The sequence below is a fragment of the Pezoporus flaviventris genome, unplaced genomic scaffold, assembly GCF_033815535.1.
Source record: "Pezoporus flaviventris isolate CSIRO_AGI_PZ_B2104156 unplaced genomic scaffold, CSIRO_AGI_Pfla_v1 ptg000025l, whole genome shotgun sequence".
Taxonomy (NCBI): Eukaryota; Metazoa; Chordata; class Aves; order Psittaciformes; family Psittacidae; genus Pezoporus; species Pezoporus flaviventris.
This window is the reverse complement of record NW_026892573.1, coordinates 28,295,212-28,315,534: the sequence shown is the minus strand read 5'-3', so window position 1 is coordinate 28,315,534 and position 20,323 is coordinate 28,295,212. Positions and strand designations below refer to the sequence as shown.

Below are 20,323 nucleotides of genomic sequence, written 5' to 3'. Positions count from 1 at the left end.
GCATCCTGTGATAATGCATTCTGACAGACTTATGCTAATCTTCAGTCTCTGCTGTCCCTTGTGCAAGTATCAGCCTAGAAAGCAGGGAAACACCTTGTTCCTTGCATTTAAAATGGAAAAGATAAACAAAAGCTAACTTTGGTTTTCTCCTTTTGTCTTTGCTCATTTAATACAGAAGAAAAAAATGGGAGAATCTTACCAGCTGTCAGTGAAATGAAGCCTCTGTCCTGGCAGGCTGTGGTACACATAAATGTGTTGTAGGAAGAAACAAAGCAACAAGAAGAGTGTCAGAGAGGGAGTCTGTTTCCAAAACTGATTTTTATTTAGCTTTCATTTCTGGTTCTGTCTCTCTTGCTATGAAGACACAGGTAGTGTGCAAGTTTGGGGTTTTTTTAGTGGTACTTTGCTGGAATGGGCTTTATGAGCTGGAACAGGTCGCCCTGAGAAGCGGTAAATGCTCTATCCCTGGCAGTGTTCAAGGCCAGGCTGGACAGAGCCTTGGGGGGTATGGTCTAGAGTGAGGTGTCCCTGCCCATGGCTGGGGGTTGGAACTGGATGATCTTAAGGTCCTTTCCAACCCAAACCATTCTGTGATTCTATGACTATTTCATTATGTGTAATGGTAACTTGTAACAGTAGTCCCTGCCCTTATGGACTTGCAATTTACATGGAGGAAGCTAAGATTATAAGAGGAAGCAAAATCAATAGTAAGTAGGCTAGAGTTCCACAGCCTGTCAGGAGTGAAACCAGGAATAGCAACACATCAGTGGAATCCCAAAGAGGCTGGTGCCCACGCTGCTGTGCACACAGGAGGATATCCTCAGACTATCCTGTATCTTCCTGTCCTCAGGAAATAATTCAGACAGGATGAGCACTCAAAACAACTTTGAGTGTGTGGAGGGTGGAGCATGATTCTTAAAACCCCCTGGCTTGATTTCACATGGAATATCCAAGTTTGGGAATATAAAACTATTGTGTAGAGGACTGAAATTCAAGGTGTGACAGAGAGGCTTTCAGATGCTCCCAGTCTTGCCAGAAACTCAAAAACATAAAACCATCAGGAGCTGGTTTGCCACCTCTAATGACATGAAATGCTTTGATTAGAAGCTACCTTGTGAATTATAGTCTATTTCTGTAAAGACTTGGGTTTACTGTCCTACCTCTGTAATCACTAATGACCTTAAGGTGCTGCTGAGAAGGAAGTGGGTTTTAGGCCACATGTCCTGTTTTGTCTTTATACTTTGCTCATTGCCATAGTTCCTGAATACTTCCAGGAGTATATTAAGCAGGCTAACATCTGTACAATAACATCTGTTGTGCCTTTTCTGTCTTCTCCCCAGGGAAGCTGTGTGGCAGTGGCTTGCTTTATTTTAAATGGGCTTCAAAACCAACAAAAAACATTAAAAAAAAAAATCCTGAGATAAGTCATCTGTGAGCTCAACAAAAGCACAATACATGGCACATACAAGGTAAAGTCAAGGCAATGTGCCATGTATTCCCAGCAGAAGGCAGCACAATGGGTTCCAGTGTGGGTGTTAAGTGGACCAGTCTGGAGAAGGCTCCTAATCTTGAGCTGATGAGCTGCCCTTCACTGTAGACAGTTTCTCTGAGCTAAAGGATCAAAGCTGCTGAGCTGTGTCTTCAGTTTGGAGCTCTCTTCAGCCTTTGGATGCAGTGTCTCATGCTGCCTTCTTCCTATTTAACCCAACTCTGAGTGCAGTTCTCAGCAGCCATGCTTTGGGTAGTGGCTGCAGTCTTCCATCTGGAGCTGGCTGCTGCTTAAGCAATCTGTTGTGTGTATGTTTGTATTTTCCCCAAATGCGTTGTGAGTCTTTGAACTCAAAAGATGTGCGGGGGAAATGCAGGGTCATTCATTTTTTTGAATCAAACAAGGTTCACGAATATCTTTATACATGGAACTGAGCAACCTTTGTCTCACAGCTCTAGGTCTCCAGAGTATTCCCATCCTGCCTACCGCAGCTGACAAAACCTTCATAGGTTTGGATTGGTTTGGATTGGACCCCATCCAGCAGGGACACCTTCCACTAGAGCAGGTTGCTCCAAGCCCCTGTGTCCAACCTGGCCTTGAACACTGCCAGGGATGGGGCAGCCACAGCTTCTCTGGGCACCCTGTGCCAGTGCCTCAGCACCCTCACAGGGAACAACTTCTGCCTAAGAGCTCATCTCAGTCTCCCCTCTGTCAGTTTAAAGCCATTCCCTTTTGTCCTGTCCCTACATTCCACATTTCTTGTAGGCCCCTTTCTTGTTTCCTTTAAGCTTACACATTGTTTATTACTTTCAGTACTCCTTTACTAGTAATAGAATGACTCTTTGTGTCAGTGTTTTATGTACATCATACTTTCATTTGTAAAACATTGCTGTTGTACTTCTGCTGATGACTGTACCTTCTTCTAACCAAACTTCTGTTTACAGGACCTTAACACTTTAAGAAGTGTAACTGGTTTGGATTAGTCCTAGAATAGTTTATTTTTGGAATGGAACTTTGTATGTCATCTGGTCCAACCTCCCACTCCAAGCTGTGCCCATTTCAAAATCACATTAGGTTGCTCAGGACCTTGTACTTCCTTCTGACATCCTGGCAATAACTGTAATTATGAGTATTGTAATTAGAAAAACCTCATCTATGCTCATACGCCTTTACCATTGTTACTACTAACCAACACGTAAGGGATTATAAATGAGGAATAAACTGCTGTTTTCTTTTGTTATTGTGGTCTGCTGTAATTAAGTCTGGTTGCAAAAGTCAGTGCTGGTTTCTTACTCCTTTGCACGAGTGCGGAAGAGAAATGTTCTGGTTCATCTTTTGAATGAAATTTGACTTAAAGCTGAAAATACCTGGGTGATTTAAATTGTAAAATGTACTTCAGACACTTTGAGGGGTTTATTATCTGTTTGCATATGTGTTCCACAAAGGATGGTGAAAGGAAGCGCTTGTTGAGTGAGAACCAGCAGCTCCCATAGAATCACAGACTGGTTTGGATTGGAAAAGACCTTAACATCACCTAGTTCCCGCTCTACTGCCATACTCGGCGTGTGCTCTTGCAGGCTATACAGCAGCTCCCTCTGCTGTTCTTGAGCTGCAGCTTTCCTTCTGTGGCCAAACCTTTGTATTGATTCTTGTGCTTCTTCACTTTGTATGTGCTCTGACTTAGTACACTTTCAAACAGATTTTACTCTTGTGAGGAGGTATTCCTTGGACACCTCCAAAAGTGTGTTTTGGTGTTCTGGATTCAAAAAATCCTTGAGTTTCTTGGCAATGACCAGCAGTTGTGACATCTCCCTCTTTCCCTGACTGCTTTGGCACATCAGGGGCTTTTTTCTAGTCATATTGTGTGTCTTACCCTTGTAAAGACAAGTTACTACAAGCTGTGAAGCTTCATCATCTAGCAATAAAGGAGTTCTTGCTCTTCCATTGAGTAATAGGTACTTGTGACCTTTTCTTCAGGAGAAGGTCTGGACTTGTCTGTGCTGCTTGGGGTTTTATACAGGTTTGTAGTTTGTGTTATGAATATGATGAACAGAGGCAATTCAGCTGCCATGAAGCTATCAATAGTTTACATCTTGAGGGAGAAATGGGAAAGAAGATGGCAGTGAGTGAGTCTACAGTGTGACTCAGGGTGAAGATGGAGAAGCTTGACACTGTGGTCAGTGTGGTCACTAAAACTGGCAAAGAAAAATTCCTGTACTTTTCTCTCCCTCACTATTAAGAGGCAGACTCGATAGAGAATTGTGATTTGGGGTTTGTTTTGTGGGAGTACACTGACATCCCGTCACAAGGAAACTGCATTAAATCATATCTCTATATAAATTAATATATAAAATTAATTATCACTTGGAAAGATACATTCCTATTGGAATAGTACTATCCTAACTTGCTAGCTTTCATGAAACAGGCGCAGCAAGATGGGCTTTAGAATCTGCTCTGCACAATACCCCACTGAATAAACTCAGCCTGGTGTCAAAAGAATGCTTACCTATTAAATTACTCTGTTTTTTTTTTCCTCCTTATGTTCCCCCTTCCATTGTATAATAGAATAATATGTTTGGGTTTTGTCTATTGCATATTAAATCTGCCTGCACTGTGAGAATGCTTTGGTACATATCTTTATAGTCCGTGAGAGTTAAATGCTTTTTGTAGTCTTGCAATTGGTGCTGTGGCTTCGGACAGGAAGGTTGCAGAATCAAGTTATAAAGCTAAATGCATAGTTTAGATGTGTCCTGCCTGCCTTTTGTGGACTCATGAGCCTGTTTTTTCCTGTCTCTGGCTAGCAGTCTAACCAGGAAAGTTAAATAGGAAAAGAAACTTCTGCTCTTTACAAGCAGACCTAGAACAAAAGATGTATTAGTTGTACTTGTGATAGTGTTGGAGTTTAATAAACTGTACTGTGGTTTTGGTTGGAGGTGCCTTATCCAGTCCCTTGTCTTTAATTGTTGCAAGGTCTTATGACTGAAGAATTTCAGTTGCTGATCTTGCTCTGCCTTTCTGCATCTAATCACTCTTATGCCTGATGTAGAAAGTGAAACTAAAACTGATAACTGTGCAAATTAAAAAGAAGCAGGTGAGTTGTCAAGGTAAAACAAGCCCAGCATGTGTTGTCAGCACTTTTCAGTGACAGAGCCCTTAAATATGTGTATGAGAACATCATCACGTACTTAGTAAGTAGTATATGGTCCCACTGAGCAAAACTGTGGAACATACATAAATAGTTTTTATCTGGTTGTGGAAGCAGTCACTGACATAAGCTCATTCAAGGTGAAGACCTTGTCTCTTCTATCTGTCAAGGCCGTGCATGGACCTTTGGCTGTGCCAGCTGCGCTGCTAGCAGTGAGCTGCAACACTGCTCTCACTTCAGCCTGAGAGTGAGTAAGCTGTGGGAGTTTGGAAGTGACACATCACAGCAGATTGTGTTTCTGAAGTTCCTGTGCTCCCTTTGACCCAAAACAAGTATAAGTACATGGCTTGGAGTACTGGATCCTGTAGGTTGAGAGTTAGGCTTTCCTGAGCTGGGTGGAGGAACCTGCCTAGCAGTTGGGTCATCATAGAATCACAGAGCAGTTTGGGTTGGAAGATCATCGAGTTCCACAGGCAGGGACACCCTCCACTAGAGCAGGTTGCTCCAAGCTCCCTCCAACCTGGCCTTGAACACTGCCAGGGATGGGGCAGCCACAGCTTCTCTGGGCACCCTGTGCCAGCGCCTCAGCACCCTCACAGGGAAGAGCTTCTGCCTAAGAGCTCATCTCAGTCTCCCTTCTGGCAGGTTAAAGCCATTCCCTTTCGTCCTGTCCCTACAGGCCCTTGTCCAAAGCCCCTCTCCAGGTTTCTTGTAGCCCCTTTAGGCACTCTAAGGTGTCCTTGGAGCCACATCTTCTTGAGGCTGAACCAGCCCAGCTCTCTCAGCCTGGCTTCATAGCAGAGCTGCTCCAGCCCTTCAGCATCTCCATGGCCTCCTCTGAACTTGCTCCAACAGCTCCATGTCCTCCTTATGTTGTTGCCCCAGACCTGGACACAGGACTGCAGTGGGGTCTCATGAGAGCGCAGCAGAGGAGAGAATTCCCTCCCTTAGGCTGTTGTTCAGGCTCTGGGGATGCAGCCCATCACACTGTCACTACACTAACAGGTAGTGCTGGAATTTTTGTGTATTTTACTACTTTTTAATACTTGTAGATGCCTTCAAAACAGGAAATGTGCAAAGTTGGTTCCTGGAGCATCTGAGAGATTTAGCAGAGGTGTTGATGTAAAGGCAAAAGGGTGAGCAGAGATCTTCAAGCCAGCAGATGTCAGGCTGTTACCACCAGCAGGAAACTGGAAGGAAATGATGATACTCTGTGCTGACAGTCAGATTGGGAAGCTACAGCTCACCTTTAGCTGCTGAATAGTAGTGCTGATTTATGAATACATGGTAACTAAACAGGATAGTTCTGGACTAGTTTTATGTTTTGGTTTAGTTTTTATAGTAAAAGCCTATGTGGGTATTTCAGGCTTTTATGCCCATGCAGGGAGTTACCTTATAAAAGCAACCAAAACTCTCCAGTATGGATGCACACTTAGAGGAGGGGATAGTGCATACAATGCAGTGCAAACTGACCTTATCTGAAACTGAATTTCTGATGAGGGAATAAAGCTGACGCTGTGGGGTTTGGTTAGGTGCTATGTGTGGGCTTGCAGTGTTTGTAAGGCAGTGGAAAGAATTGGGGAGGGTATGTGGATTAGTGAAAATGCAAAGAGAGAAGTAGAAGCCTTCCACAAAAGTATCTGAACTAGCACACAACTACAGAGACTTAGTGTGTTTTATAATAATAATAATAAAACCAAAATCCTAACTTCCTACCAGGAAATCCACTTCCTAACAGGAATCTGTTTAAATTTGAACCTTATGCCAGAAGAAGGAGAGAAGGAGGTGTTGGGGTTTTTGTTTGGTTTGATTTGCTTTGGGTATTTTTATAAGTAAGGCTAGTAAGGGATTTTCCTAAGACTCAAAACATTGCAAGACAATGACTCTTTACTTGTTGATAGAGTTGTGTTACATCAGGTACTTTGTGACCCTTCAGCAGATATATTTGATTGTCAAAGTATATTTAAGATAGCTCATGTTAAGTATAATGCTATGAAAAAGGCATGGATTTAGTCTTTACTGGCTGAAAATAGAATTTCTCCTTCACCACAGGCACCTGTAATTTTGACTGCTTTTCTTTGTAAAGCAGGAGAATTTTAATGTATTAGAAATAGAAATGAATTCAATGCCTTAATGATTTTTGTCTTTGTAGAACTTTTTGTCTTTCTTTATTTTCTATCTGCAAAGTGACTGTCAGCACCTCCCGTGGACTCCAGGAGCATTCTCAGCTTTCTGACCCTGTTTTTTGTGTTATTACAGGTTGATCACTTTGGGTTTGATGAAGATCTTACATTCCAGCAGCGGTATCTAATAGCAGATCAGTACTGGAGGAGAGACTATGGACCAATACTATTTTATACAGGCAATGAAGGAGACATCACCTGGTTCTGCAACAATACTGTATGTAGAAAATAGGTTCTTGAATTAACAGTCTTTCTTTCCAGTGGTGGCATACTGAAAAAATAAGGAAGAACACGGTGACAGTGTCAGAATATCATTTAAAGAGGTGGTTGTAATGGTTATGGTTGTTATAGGTGGAAGAAGCTGAACAAAAGTACAGAAAGTTTTAGGGGGTTCGGGATCCTGTTCAAAGCCTATAGAAATCAAAGGGATGTACTTATATTAACTTACTGTACTTGTGTTAACTTAAGTGCAGAAAATTTACAGAGAAACATAAGATGCTCCAAGCTAAGAATGCAAAAAAATTGAACAAAATTCCACCTATCCTGGTATTTCAGAGTCCCCAAATAAAATGGGATATTTTGTTAGGGCTTTGTTCTCTATGAGAAAAATGTGAAATGAAATGAAGGGGGCTGGAAATCAAAGAGAAATGATTCTTGTTCTCTGACAAGACCTGAGAAGCTTTTACTTCCCTGACTGATACAAATACAGAATGGAGTGTGTGGGTATTTCTCACTGCTTCAAGCCAAAGTACCAGTAATGCAACAGGAGGTGGCATGTGCTGAGCTGAAAGCAACCAGGGACTGCTTACATGTTGCTCTGTCAGCAGGCAGTCTCTGTCTGACTCTTTCCATAACTGGTGTAACAAGCTGTTGTCAACAAGTAATAACAAGTTGCAGTTAGGAGTTGAAAATAAGTGTGTTGCAATGCTCTAGGTTATTGTTTACTGCCAAACAGATTGTGTGTTCTGTAATGTAGCCCTAACTCAAATGCATGCTCTTCTCCTGGAGTGTTTATTTCCTATGGGTTAGGCTCATGCCATAGGAGTTCTGGCCTGTGTGTACTCACAAAACAATGCTGTTTAATATTTTGCAGCATTAAAATACACATATTTTCTTTGTATGTGTCTCTGTCTCTGGGTGGAAATCAGTTTTGTGTGGTTTACTTCAGTGATACTTTAAAGCCAAATTGAACTGTCTTTTTGATTGTGTTTTGATAGTGGTACCTTTCTAATCAAAGAATAAGAGTTGGAATACACTAGACTGAAAGTAGAGACTTTGAAAATAATTGCTTTAGCTTATTTCAATGCTTGTTTTCCTCCAACCAGGGTTTTATGTGGGATGTGGCTGAGGAACTTAATGCCATGTTGGTATTTGCTGAACATAGATATTATGGCGAATCTTTGCCATTTGGGAATGAGTCTTTCAGTGTAAGTGTTGTCTTTTGTCTTCCTTAAATGTTTTTTATGCAAACATAACGCTGCCTATTGTAATTCTTACCTGTGCAATGACTGTTTACCCCAGTAAGATTCAAATGTACTAGAAGAACACAACTATTTTTGTGACTATTGATGCTAGGATAAAAAGAAAAATCATTCTGAGATCTCCTGGCACTTTAAGGCACTTAATACCTGCAAAAAAAATTCCATTTGTTATCAGGAACAGACTTGGCATTCTATACCTGCTGTGGGGGATACGAAAGCTGCTGCTGGAAATCACTCCTGTGCTGTATATAACCTGCTTTCTTTGTCTCAGGACTCCAAGCATCTGAATTACCTGACATCAGAACAAGCTCTGGCAGACTTTGCAGTACTCATTGAGTACTTAAAGACGACCATTGCAGGAGCCCGGTACAGCCCTGTCATAGCTATAGGAGGATCTTATGGAGGAATGCTTGCAGCCTGGTTTAGGATGAAGTACCCCCATGTGGTAGTAGGGTGAGTGTACTCATCCTGCTCAAACACATCAGGCTTTTGTTACTTCCCTGCTATAAATACTACAGCACTGGGTGAAGTACCATTGATTTTTCACTACCTGGGGGGGGGAACTAAATTACTTTGAGTTTGGGAAGAGGTACTGTTTGACTAATAAAGACAACTGTAGGTCAGGGGTACTGAATGGTGTATATTTTCAGAGCTATCTGTTAAAACAATTATTAACACCTACTGTGCACATCAAACTTCCTGATGACTTGAGGCAAGTCTTTAATCTCTTCAATGCCTTAATTCCCCTCTGGAAAACAGGAATAGCAATTCCTCTGCATTTGTCTGCTGGAGAGTAGATTTTTGTGGGCAGGGGCTCTCTTCAGTTGAGTTTGCACACTGCATTTTGAGAAAGACCTAGTTGCTAGATGAGAACAAAAAATACTGAAGCAAGTCTGAATTCCTGCATTATATAGTTACTGGTACCTTTGTACTAGCATTGAAGACTCCCAGTCTTCAACAGCCTTTGCATGCAGGCCTATGGAAGAGTTTTGCAGCATTATAGTTAGTTTGTCTAGGACTCAGTGTTCCAAGCTGAATTGCAGATGCTACTTTGATCCTGGCTGTGGGAGGGTATTGACCAGGGGGTGGAAGCTCAATTTGCAGAGGTTCAGGATCTCTTTATGTCCCTTTGCAGAGCTCTGGCAGCCTCTGCCCCCATCTGGCAGTTTGGTGATTTGGTTCCATGTGGCACTTACTTCAGCATAGTGACCAATGATTTCAGAAAGAGTGGGACAGGCTGCGCAGAAAGTATCCGGAATTCCTGGAATGCCATTAACAACCTTTCCTTAACAGGTAAGACCTCATCAGTACTGTTTCCAGAGGGTTTTAATGTTGAGAATTGTGTTGTAAAAGTACAGAGTGGTGTGGGTTGGAAGGGATCTTAAAATTACCCAGTTCTAGCCCCTGCCATGGGCAGGGACATCTTCCACTACAGCATGTTGCTCCAAGCCCCTTCCAGCCTGGCACTGAACACTTAGCAGGCTTGTGTTATGGCTTTCACCTGTGTATGTATTGGGTTTTTCTGAAACTATACTCTTTAGTACTGGAAAATGCCAAATGAATTTATTTTCTCTTTAATGTCTGCTTTGTTGGATCACAGCATCATTCAGGCCTGGTGCGATTCAGGATCCAGGTCCAGAGATCCCTAAGGTCTGACAGGAGCTGACTCCAGATCAGAACCTCAAGGCTTGTATGCCTGTTCAGCAAAGCAGGCCAGGTAGTTGTTACTACTATTAAAAAAAACAGTAGTTTAAATGCCAGCTGAGGCAACTGGGTGTAGAAAATCACTGAAATCCTTATGGATGTTCCATCCCTAGCAGCGTTCAAAGCCTAGTTTGACAGAGCCTCGGGCATCATGGTTTAGTGTGACGTGTCCCTGCCCATGGCAGGGGGTTGGAACTGGATGATCTTAAGGTCCTTTCCAACCAAAACCATGATTCTATGATTCAGTTCTCAGGACTCAGTTGGACTTGCTGTCTTAAGGGTCTCTTCCAACCTAAAATGATTCTATGATTCTACAGCTACTTTAGAGGAGGTTGTAGCTAGGTGGGTGTTGATGTCCTCTTTCAAGTACCAAGGAATAGGATGAGAGGCAATGGCCTCAAGTTGCACCAGGGGAGGTTTAGATTGGATATTAGGAAATACTTCTTTTCCAAAAGAGTTGTCAAGCATTGGAACAGGCTGCTCAGGGAAGTGATGGAATCACCCTCCCTGGAGGTATTTAAGACATGTAGATGCGGTGCTTGGGGGCATACATTAGTGGTGGAATTGGTAGTGCTGGGTTAACTGGTTGTCGTGGTTTAAACCCAGTCAGGTAACTCGTTCACTCACTTCCCCCCCCTTTCTTGCCCTCCCCCTGCTCCCGGAGGGACGGAGAGGAGAATCGAAAAGAATGCAACTCCCACGGGTTGAGATAAGAACAGTTTAGTAACTAAGGTATAACACAAATCACTGCTGCTACCACCAATGATAATAATGATAAAGGAAATAACAAGGGAAGAGAATACAACACCTCAGCACCAGCCGACCGATAACTTGCCCCCCCTCAGCCCAACCAGGCACCAACCCATACCTCCTCCAACCCCGCAGTCTCCCAGCCCTTCCGGCTAACTCCCAGTTACATCCCTGGGCATGACGTGCTGTGGTATGGAATACCTCTTTGGTCAGTTTGGGTCAGGTGTCCTGTCTCTGCTTCCTCCCGGCTTCCCCTCCTCCCTGGCAGAGCATGAGGCTCACAAAGTCCTTGGCCAAACCAAAACATCGCTATCAGTTCTGTTCCCAGGCCGGAAGTCAAAACACAGCACTGCACCAGCTACCAAGAAGGAGAAAAATGACTGCTACTGCTGAACCCAGGACACTGGTGGTCTTAAGGTTCTTTTCCAACCCAAATGATTCTATAATTCTGTATTGCATTCACATCTAGTTTGGAACTAGCTGATCTTTAGGGTCCCTTCAACCCAAACCATTCTGTGAAGTTTATCCTTGTTTTTTTATGTAGTTATCTTAGCTGTGACGTGCCCATACACTGAAGTATAGAGATTTTTTCTCTTCACTTAGAGATGCTGACTAAAATCTGATCTGCTGTGCTTGAACATATGTTGAATTAGTTGTAAGTGAAACTTGCTTTTAGCAGCAGCACAACTGACCTGTGTGTTAATGACACAATAGACTAATTATTGTTTTATCTCTTACCAAAGATGCAGGTTTACAGTGGCTTTCAAACACATTCCTGTTGTGTAGCCCATTAAAAAGTCCCCAGGATGCTGTTCTACTGAAAAACTGGCTGAGTGAAACATGGGTAAACTTGGCTATGGTGAACTACCCCTACAAAGCTGACTTCTTGCAGCCTCTGCCAGCTTGGCCTATACGGGTAATTGAGAATCAGTGTCTTGTAGAATCAACCATTTGGTCTAACTAATTCCCTCCAAACCATAAAACCTGCTTGGAAAGGAAAAATATGGAAGCTGTGCTTGTCTGTAGGGAATAAGGGAGGGATCCACTTCCTAGCTTCCACAATGAAAATGATGGAAAAGATTACACAGGGGGAGGGAAGGATAGTAAGTTCGCTTCTTGGCCAATGCAAGCTGTGCATCTTCCAACCCCAATCTATGCATGGAGCTTCTTTGTTATATATTTCCATGTGTTATCTTTTATTACAGAAGAGCTAAACGCTTTATGATCAGTTTTAAAGTATGGAAAAGGGATCGAAAAGCTTGCTGAATGAAATATTAAGTTTGCACTGCTTATAAATGTTTTTAATCAGGGAATGGAAAGTTTCAGGTTCCTCCTAGTAATATCCACTATACAAATGGATACTGCTTTTTGTGATAATGCTCAGGGTATATCATTGCATAGAAGGATGCTGTCTGGAAGTGGACTGACTGTATCTTGACAAGTAACTGATAACCTATCAGGTATCATGTATTTATCATTCTTTCTTAATGGATTTAGACTCCTCCTTCTCTGTTTCAGGAAGTCTGCAAGTTCTTGAAGGATCCCAGTCTCCCTGACAAGTTGTTGCTGCAGAATGTTTTCCAGGCAGTAAATTTGTACTACAATTACTCAGGAGGAGTCTCATGCTTAGATATGTCTGAGACTGCAACAAAGAATCTAGGCCAGATGGGTTGGTACTATCAGGTATGCACTCTATCCTTTCTAAATTGCAACCCAGTGAGGTTTTTGAGCTGGAGTTAATGAGAATTGACAAGTCATTCAGCTGTCAAATGCTGTTTGAGCTTTTTTTTATTGAAGCACTGACAGTCTCTTGGGAATACATCTTGTTGCCCTACTCGTTCTTTCAGGCTTGCACTGAGATGGTGATGCCCATGTGCACAGATGGTGTCAATGACATGTTTGAGCCTCAGAAATGGGACTTTGAGGTACTTTCAGAAGAGTGTTACAGGCTGTGGAGAGTGAGGCCTCGCCCCTCTTGGATTCTGTCTATGTATGGAGGGAAAAACATCAGTTCACACAGCAACATCATCTTCAGGTGAGCCTTGTTTCAGCTTCAGGTGGAGTCTTCCATCAGTGTTGTCAGTGCAGAGAGCCTGCACTAAGTAGCAAAAGGATCTGTATCCAGCTGAATAAAATATGGGCATGCTTTGTGTTGCTCTTGAGACTAATATGGTCAATCTCTGGTGGCCAAAGAAGCCAACAGTTCTGTCACTGTGACTCTAAAAGAAAAGTCTGGGTTGGGATGCTGCCAGCTGTTGTTCTTCTCATATGGAATCCTTATCTTGTGGCCAAAGTCCAGGTTTCCCATGCTGGTAAATCCCTCTAGCTTTTCTGAAGCCAAAGCACTGTCTCTTTGACATAAAAGGAAAGTCTAAACAAGCTCTGGCTATAACACAGCATCACAGTCACTGAAATTGTTGCTCTGGGTGATAGCCTTGCAGAGAGGCTGACGTGACATTCCTTTTTCCCTTTGATACAGAAAAGAGGGAAGTAACTTGGGGAACTTTCCTGTTACTGCCAATTGCCCTTTTCTTTTAGTGGTAATTTGGCAAGTTTCATACAAAGAAATGTTCCCATTCTAGAAAGGCATATTGCTAATACAAAAGTTTGTCTGAAACACATTTGTATTGGGACAAAAAGTGAAAGAAGTGTTTCAGTCGAGTTTTCAGTCGAGTGCATGCTGCTTGCTTTCCACTCAGCTTTCACTTCAGCCTTCCTTATTTTTAAGGTTAAACTGTGCTTTCTTTAAATGGAGGCTCATGTAGCTGTACTTCTGCTGTGAGGTGATACAGAGCTAAGCTAAGTACTGGCTGTTGGTCAGGTTGTCGGATGGTAAGGAGGCATTTAATAAACCTATTGAAGCCTGTGCTTCAGGGTTCTGACTTGCTGTGCTGATTCCCCACTGTGGGCAGCTCCTGGAGATAGATATATATCTATGTGTGTGTATATATATATATATTCCTTTGTACTGTGGCTAAAACTGTGCAAGGCCTTTTAAAAAACAAAACCTGCATTTATTTAAACTAGAATCAGGCTGTTGGACCTGATAAATAGGTGGGTATTTTAAAAGCAGAAAGTCCTTACTTGAACTGGGGATTATGCTCTGGATTCAGCTGTTAGCTTTGGTCTGTTTGGCTCCAAAGGCCTGTTGCTTTCTTCTTGTTTGCCTCTTGCTGTTTCTCTCCCAGCAGGATATCTGCTTTAGAGTGAGAAATTCCACCCTTTTTTGGAGAACTTTTTAATAATGAAATAAAAATTGTTGGTTTATCTTATTTCCTGCAGGGTGTTCTGATTTCCAAGGCCTCACAGCTCTCTGTACAGTAGAAATCCGCTTTGTAAGCGATGGACAAGCAAACAAATCTAAATAAGTGTTTAAGAATTTATGCCAGTTGAAGGAGCTTAAAATGAGAAAAGCTTGAAAGCAATCAAATGAATGGAGCAGTGCTGTACACACAAAGCTGGGTTGTTTCTCTTCAAACAAATACATTGTCAACACTGTACATTTATATAAGAGCCTTTTATTCTTGAACACTACAGAGTGCTTTCCAGAAAATATCCCTATGTTTACCAGGGAAAGCAGCTCCCTGTGGGGTGAAAGCTTCAAGTGTCAGGCAACTTGCACAGCATTGTAGTGCAGGGAGGGGAAAAACACTCCTTCTGGAGTGAACCAGTGTAGGATGGATTTATCCAGGATGCTTAAACTGGTGTTGTCGCTTCTCCCTGTGTGAGCAGTGCATCACTCTGCAGATTCACACTGATGGATGGTATGTTATCAATGCAGGAATCTCCCTTCTTGGAGGTATGTGGTGTGTGAGTGGTTACTTAGCTGTAAGCAGATACTACTTTCCTGTCCTGGGCAGCACAACTTTATTATAAACATTGGTTTGAAGAAATTGGGGTTTTCAGAACCCGTTTTGCCCTTTCTCTTCCAGCAATTTCCACTCTTATTGGAACACACTGTGTTCTTGGTGTGGAAGTGCTGCACGGTGGAAATGGCATTTTAACACCGTTCATTCAGGTGGTGGCAGAGAGCAGTTGGTAGTCTTGTCACCAACATATTATGGTAGTCAGAGTCAGCCCAGGTTGTATCAGACAGCACAGAATTTGGTGTGCACAGTGTAAAAACGAATGGTTTTCAGTCTGGATGGATCACGGCTAGGCTGTGTGTTTCAAAGTTAGGGCACCCACCTAGTTCTGCACTGGCAGGGGAGAGGCAGCAAGTGAAGGTTCTGAGAGGTACTGGAGCGATGTGCAGAAGAGGGGATTGTTAGCATAAGAGAAGGGAATGGAGGAAAAGAAGGCAGAGCAGTGCCTGGCTGAAGAGAAAAGGTGAGAGGAAAAATGTTAATAAAAGGAAACTTGGCAGTTGTGAGAGTGGGCATCCTAAAGAAGGATGCACAGACAGTGCTGCTGTGATTGCACAGAACAAAGAGAGGTTTTATACACCGGGCTGGAGGTCTGAGAAGGCTCTGAGGAGATGATAGGAAAGGGAACATTTTGCCTGTGGGATAGGCAGGACCCTATTTACGATGTCAAGGCAATATTATGAATAGAACACAGGACTAGTGTGCTGATATTTTGCATTAGTTTCTGAAGCCCAGATTGCCACTGCTGGAAAGGAATGGCTGACTTCTTTATTATTTCTGTTTATATTGGGGAAACTCCTGTCCTCTAAGATGGACAACTGACTACTTATGTGTTACGCTTAGTTTAACACAAATAATCTATTCCAGCTGGTACTGAATCATCTTACTCTGTGTAACTGTTACGGCTTAAGGTTATTTTGTGGGGAGTCCTCCTCTCAGCAAGTACCACTTCCCAACCTGTGTCGGTGCCTCTGGTGCTGTCATTTGGCTGGAGCTGCAGAGGATGCAGCCACAAGCTCCCAGAAAACCCAGAGCCAGGGTTGTTTTCTTGTGCCATGCTTTCTTTCCACATGATCGGGACCAAAAGATCCAAGTTCATGTACGTCTTGGGTCTCTCAGCAACTCATCCCACTGTTGCCAAGGTGCTCTGCTGATTCAGGCGACCTTTTAAATCCAATGCTTTTTGCTTTGGGCAGCTCTGGGTGCTTTTTGTTCTGCAGATACAAAATGTCTCTCTTCTAAGTCATATTGAGAATCACTGAAAACAAAGAACTACAGAGATACTTGGAGGGGGTTTAATGAAGAAACAAAGTATGAGTTCACCCTCATCAGCCTTTTACTCTTAGTTATTTCTACAAAACTCTTCTTTTACTCATTACTTCTTTCTATTGTTTTCTGCTGCTGCCATTGTGGTATTTTCCTTGCTGCTTATCTCTTAAAGCCCAAGGATGTTTTAGGATCCTCCTAGAAATTTACACTGCCATACTATAGCCCATTTCTAATGTTTCCTGTAGTGAACAGGTCCAGTGTAATTAAGTAAGGAACAGACCTAGATCTGCATAGTTCTGTAAGTACATGGATGTTGATTCCTTTGTGCAGAAAGATGGACCACTTGTGGGAAGAACATTGTGGTAAAGGAAAATAAAATACAGTAAGTCCAAAGCTACAAATGAGATGCAAACCTCTCATCCTAGGTCAGCCATTGGCTTGCTCTGTGAGCCAGGCATGTTTTGGAGCCAGATTTACAGTGCACAAAATTCCTTCAATGATTTGACGTGAGGGAGGAGGGGGGAGTAAACTGCATTAACTTGTCCTGTCACACAGAGTCAGTTTAGATGGCTTCTTGAGAGATAAAAGCTTTATTTTAATATGGTGGCTGTTAGAAATAAGGGGACTAGTGGTGTTCAAGGCCAGGTTGGACAGAGCCTTGGGTGGCATGGTTTAGTGTGAGGCGTCCCTGCCCATGGCAGGGGGGTTGGAACTGGATGATCTTTAGGTCCTTTCCAACCCAAACTATTCTATGATTCTGTGACTAACAGAAGGTCCAAGGGTTTCTCTGCAAAACCAGGTGGGCACCCAGCTGAGACAGCAGAAGTTGGAACTTCCTGAAAATCCAGCTCTGAAGGCTTGGTTGTTAGTTTATGGCAGACTGAAGAAGGGAAGCAAAGTGATTTGGTTTGGGAATTTGCACATGTGTTGGTACAGGGGACCTGAACCTTTTATGACAAAGGCAGGTGGCAGCCAGAGACTGTGGCACTATTATATCTGAGCAAGCAGATAATGACAGGCTCATAGCCCTGCTTAAACTGCAATAGCTCACACCTCTGTCAGGAAGGATCCTCTCAGCAGAGGGGTGGGCACAAGACACTGAGACAAGGCTGAGGTCTCTTTCTGTTAGCACATATGCAAAACATTCTTTACTGTGAGGGTTATCTTCCCTGTGAGGGTGCTGAGGCGCTGGCACAGGGTGCCCAGAGAAGCTGTGGCTGCCCCATCCCTGGCAGTGTTCAAGGCCAGGTTGGACACAGGGCTTGGAGCAAGCTGCTCTAGTGGAAGGTGTCCCTGCCTGTGGCAGGGGTTGGAGCTGGATGAGCTTTTTAAGGTCCCTTCCAACCCAAACTGTTCTGTGATCCTATGAAAACTCGTTGTGAGTTGACTACTGTGCAGATGTACTGTAATGAGATGTTCTTTCCTTAACAGCAACGGTGGCCTGGACCCATGGTCTGCAGGTGGGGTGACCCAGAACATCAGCGATTCCCTCATAGCAATTGTGATCCCTGATGGAGCCCATCACCTGGACCTGCGCAGCCGCAACCCTTTGGACCCTAAATCAGTGCAGCAAGCTCGATCCTTGGAAATCTGCTACATGAAGCAGTGGATTAAAGAGGCCAGGCACAGCCACTGAAGTGGTGCTGCAGCAACTGTGGCCACTGTACCTCTGCTAGCTTTGCTGGGAGTGGGGTCAGGCCCTATCACATGGTCATTTGAACATTTCACTCCTGCTTCCTTGCCTGTGTTGCAATGCTAACCATTGCTTGTGCCCATGAGAAGCAGGCAGCAGATGGATGGAGAGCATTCTCAGATAACAAATTTCAGTCAAAGTGCATGGGTTGAGCTGCCTGCTCTGGCTTGCTTTCCTCTTCTGCTCTTCTCAAATGCTGTGCTTTACCATGAAGTAAAGAGCTCTTGTTCTAGGGTTGATGCCTTCCTCACTGTGCTAGGTGGTTGTCCTGGCTGCTGGTAAATACAGCTGATTTAAATGGCAGTGCTGTTGATGATGAAACTCCTGCTGCCTTCAGTGGCATTGGATTTCAGACATCTTCAGCTGCTGTAAACCACCAGAAGCAGGGTGATAATGGGGAGCAGAAATCACATCTTAATGTGATGCTTGGTAGGGAAGGCATTGGGAAACTGGCCATGCTGTTTGTAAAGAAACCAAGCAGTCCTTCCCCTTGGGAATCAACACTGGAAAAGAAGTAAATATTTCCTTTTTCCTTAGTTTTCTGGCAGCTTATTGATGCCTCAGGTGGCTTTTCTGTGCTGTACCAAATAGTCAGGGCTGGGCCCAGACTCCCTCTGCTGATAACTGGCTGAGCATGCACAATCTGCAGCAGCGTTTTGTTTCTGCCTTTGCTTGTTTGTCCCAATTCCAGAATATCTGCCACTGTGATGATGGTTGCCAAAGAAAACTGGGTATATCTTGTGTGTGTATGTGTGTGTATCCCCCACAAGCACTTAGTTCTTTCAAGCCAGGAAGCTTTCGAAGCTATTCTCTTGAGCAAACGCAACACTTGTGCTGGCTACGTCTTATGAAGTGACAAATAATAGGGGCTGTGCCTTGTGTGGGTTCTTCCCTCCCCCACACTTTGTGCATTGTTCACATTCTGCATGATCTGTTTGCTGATGGCTCCTCAATAAAAGCCTTTCTAAACAAAAATTGTTTGCAGGACAAACTATTGAAAGCTCAGAGTGCAGCTTTCCCCTTGGAGCAGCGCGGAGCCTGATGCTGAGCTCACCCAGCCAGGTGCACTGGTCCTTCTGTACGGCTTCCAAACTGCCCTGATTCATGGGACAGCATATTTGACATTAATAAATGGCTGGGGCAGTCCCCTTGTCTTCCAGCTTTGGCTTCATTCACACTGAAGCCCTTCTACAGAAAGGAGTCTTTGCAGCTTAAAGGGCAGATCTATTTCAGAAAGGCTGAGGCAAAGCTTCTTGTCCCCATGCTCTTAAAATTCCAGTTCTATGGTAAATTTCTCCCAGCTTTGATATGCCTGATAGTTGAGTGTTTTCTTAAAAAGCCATGTGGCCTTTTCTGTTTCCAGCCTTTTCCCATTCTCTGGGAACAAAGCGAACCCAACACTGAAATTTTACCTTTTAAAACCCTCCTTGTGCATCTTCTTTCCACCCGAGTTCCTGGCATTCCCTTGTCTTGTGTTCTGCAATCAGCATCTCTCATCCTCTTGAGCAAGGTAATTACTATGAAGAAAAAGAGCAGGAAAGAGCTACAGGGAGATAAGGAAGGGTTATGCAGAAGTTGCCTGCTGACTGGAAGCTGTTGGTAATCCCTTTTCCCATGGTTCCAATTCCTGGTTCTCGGCTGTAAATGTGCCCCAGTCTCTCACATTTGTACTTTATAACAACATGGTGGCTTGAATTTTTTCTTTAAACCAATAAAAAATACCATTTTCTTAATCAAGTGAGTTACAGTCAAGTTTTTAGAAGTACTGTTGTATCATCCGAGGTGGTAACTGCTGTGTGGTGATGTCCTGGTTCACTGCAGGGCAAGGAATGGAACTTGCAGCACTACATGTGAGTTTGGGGGTCACAAATGGCTTAACTGAGCAAGCAAGAGCCTGGTTCTGCTGCTCCCACTGATTGCTGGGGGTGTTACTGCAAGTTCTGGAATAAATATTTCCATATTGTATGGGGAAAGATGGGGGGATAATCATGCCCTGGGCTGCAAATGGTCCAAGCTACTGTATATTGTGGATCAGTTTGTCTCCTCCACTCTCCCCTGCTTGCCTAACTTACTGCCTGAGGCAACAGCAGCTTCTCTGTCGTTTGGAAAACTCTTGTTTCAATCAGAGTAAGTCACTTAAACGTTCCTCTCTCCTTTTTTCACTCCTTCCATAAGGAGGAAAACGTTGCCTTTAATAAAACCTCAAGCCATGCAATTTGAAGCTGTGAGAAATAACGTTTAAAGCCCAAAGTTTTCAGTGGGTTTTATTTGGGGTTTTCTGTTTATTGTTAAAAATCCTACTGTTCCATTCAGTTTATGTCTGTGAGACTGATTCAAGCGTGTTTTGGATCAGGTTCTTACTGCTTGGACCAGCTTAGAAATCAGGTGACTGGCTTTCTGTTATGTTTAACTGCTCTTCCCTTTTCTTTCCTTCTTTCCCCTCAAGTTGAGTAGTTGAAACTTTAGGTCTTAAGCATTCAGAATTAACTTAAACCCTGTATGCACATCTCTGTGCTACTGTGGGACTTTCTGCCGTGTTTGGCTACCTCACCTAAATGCTAGCTCTCCTGTTTGTTTCATGAGGTGGGAACTGGCCGATTTCTCCTTCCAGGTGTGTGGTAATGGGCCATACTTCATCTCAGGTTTAGGCATCATGGAATAGTTAGGGTTGGAAAGGACCTTAAGATCACCTAGTATGTCCTTGCCATGTGTCATGATTGGAATGAAAATGACATTTCCTACT

General features: G+C 43.3%; 1 protein-coding gene across 1 annotated transcript in view; it reads left to right on the top strand.

The window, feature by feature from the left end:
* Positions 1–19,313, top strand: part of PRCP (prolylcarboxypeptidase) — a 30,515-nt gene extending 11,202 nt beyond the window's left edge. The window contains exons 2-9 of the mRNA XM_061457994.1: positions 6,894–7,034; positions 8,143–8,244; positions 8,570–8,751; positions 9,434–9,591; positions 11,496–11,668; positions 12,271–12,435; positions 12,600–12,787; positions 17,319–19,313. Of these exons, the coding sequence (XP_061313978.1) occupies positions 6,894–7,034; positions 8,143–8,244; positions 8,570–8,751; positions 9,434–9,591; positions 11,496–11,668; positions 12,271–12,435; positions 12,600–12,787; positions 17,319–17,523 (1,314 nt within the window). The 3' untranslated portion in view covers positions 17,524–19,313. The remainder of the gene's footprint in view (positions 1–6,893; positions 7,035–8,142; positions 8,245–8,569; positions 8,752–9,433; positions 9,592–11,495; positions 11,669–12,270; positions 12,436–12,599; positions 12,788–17,318) is intronic.
* Positions 19,314–20,323: the final 1,010 nt, after the last annotated feature.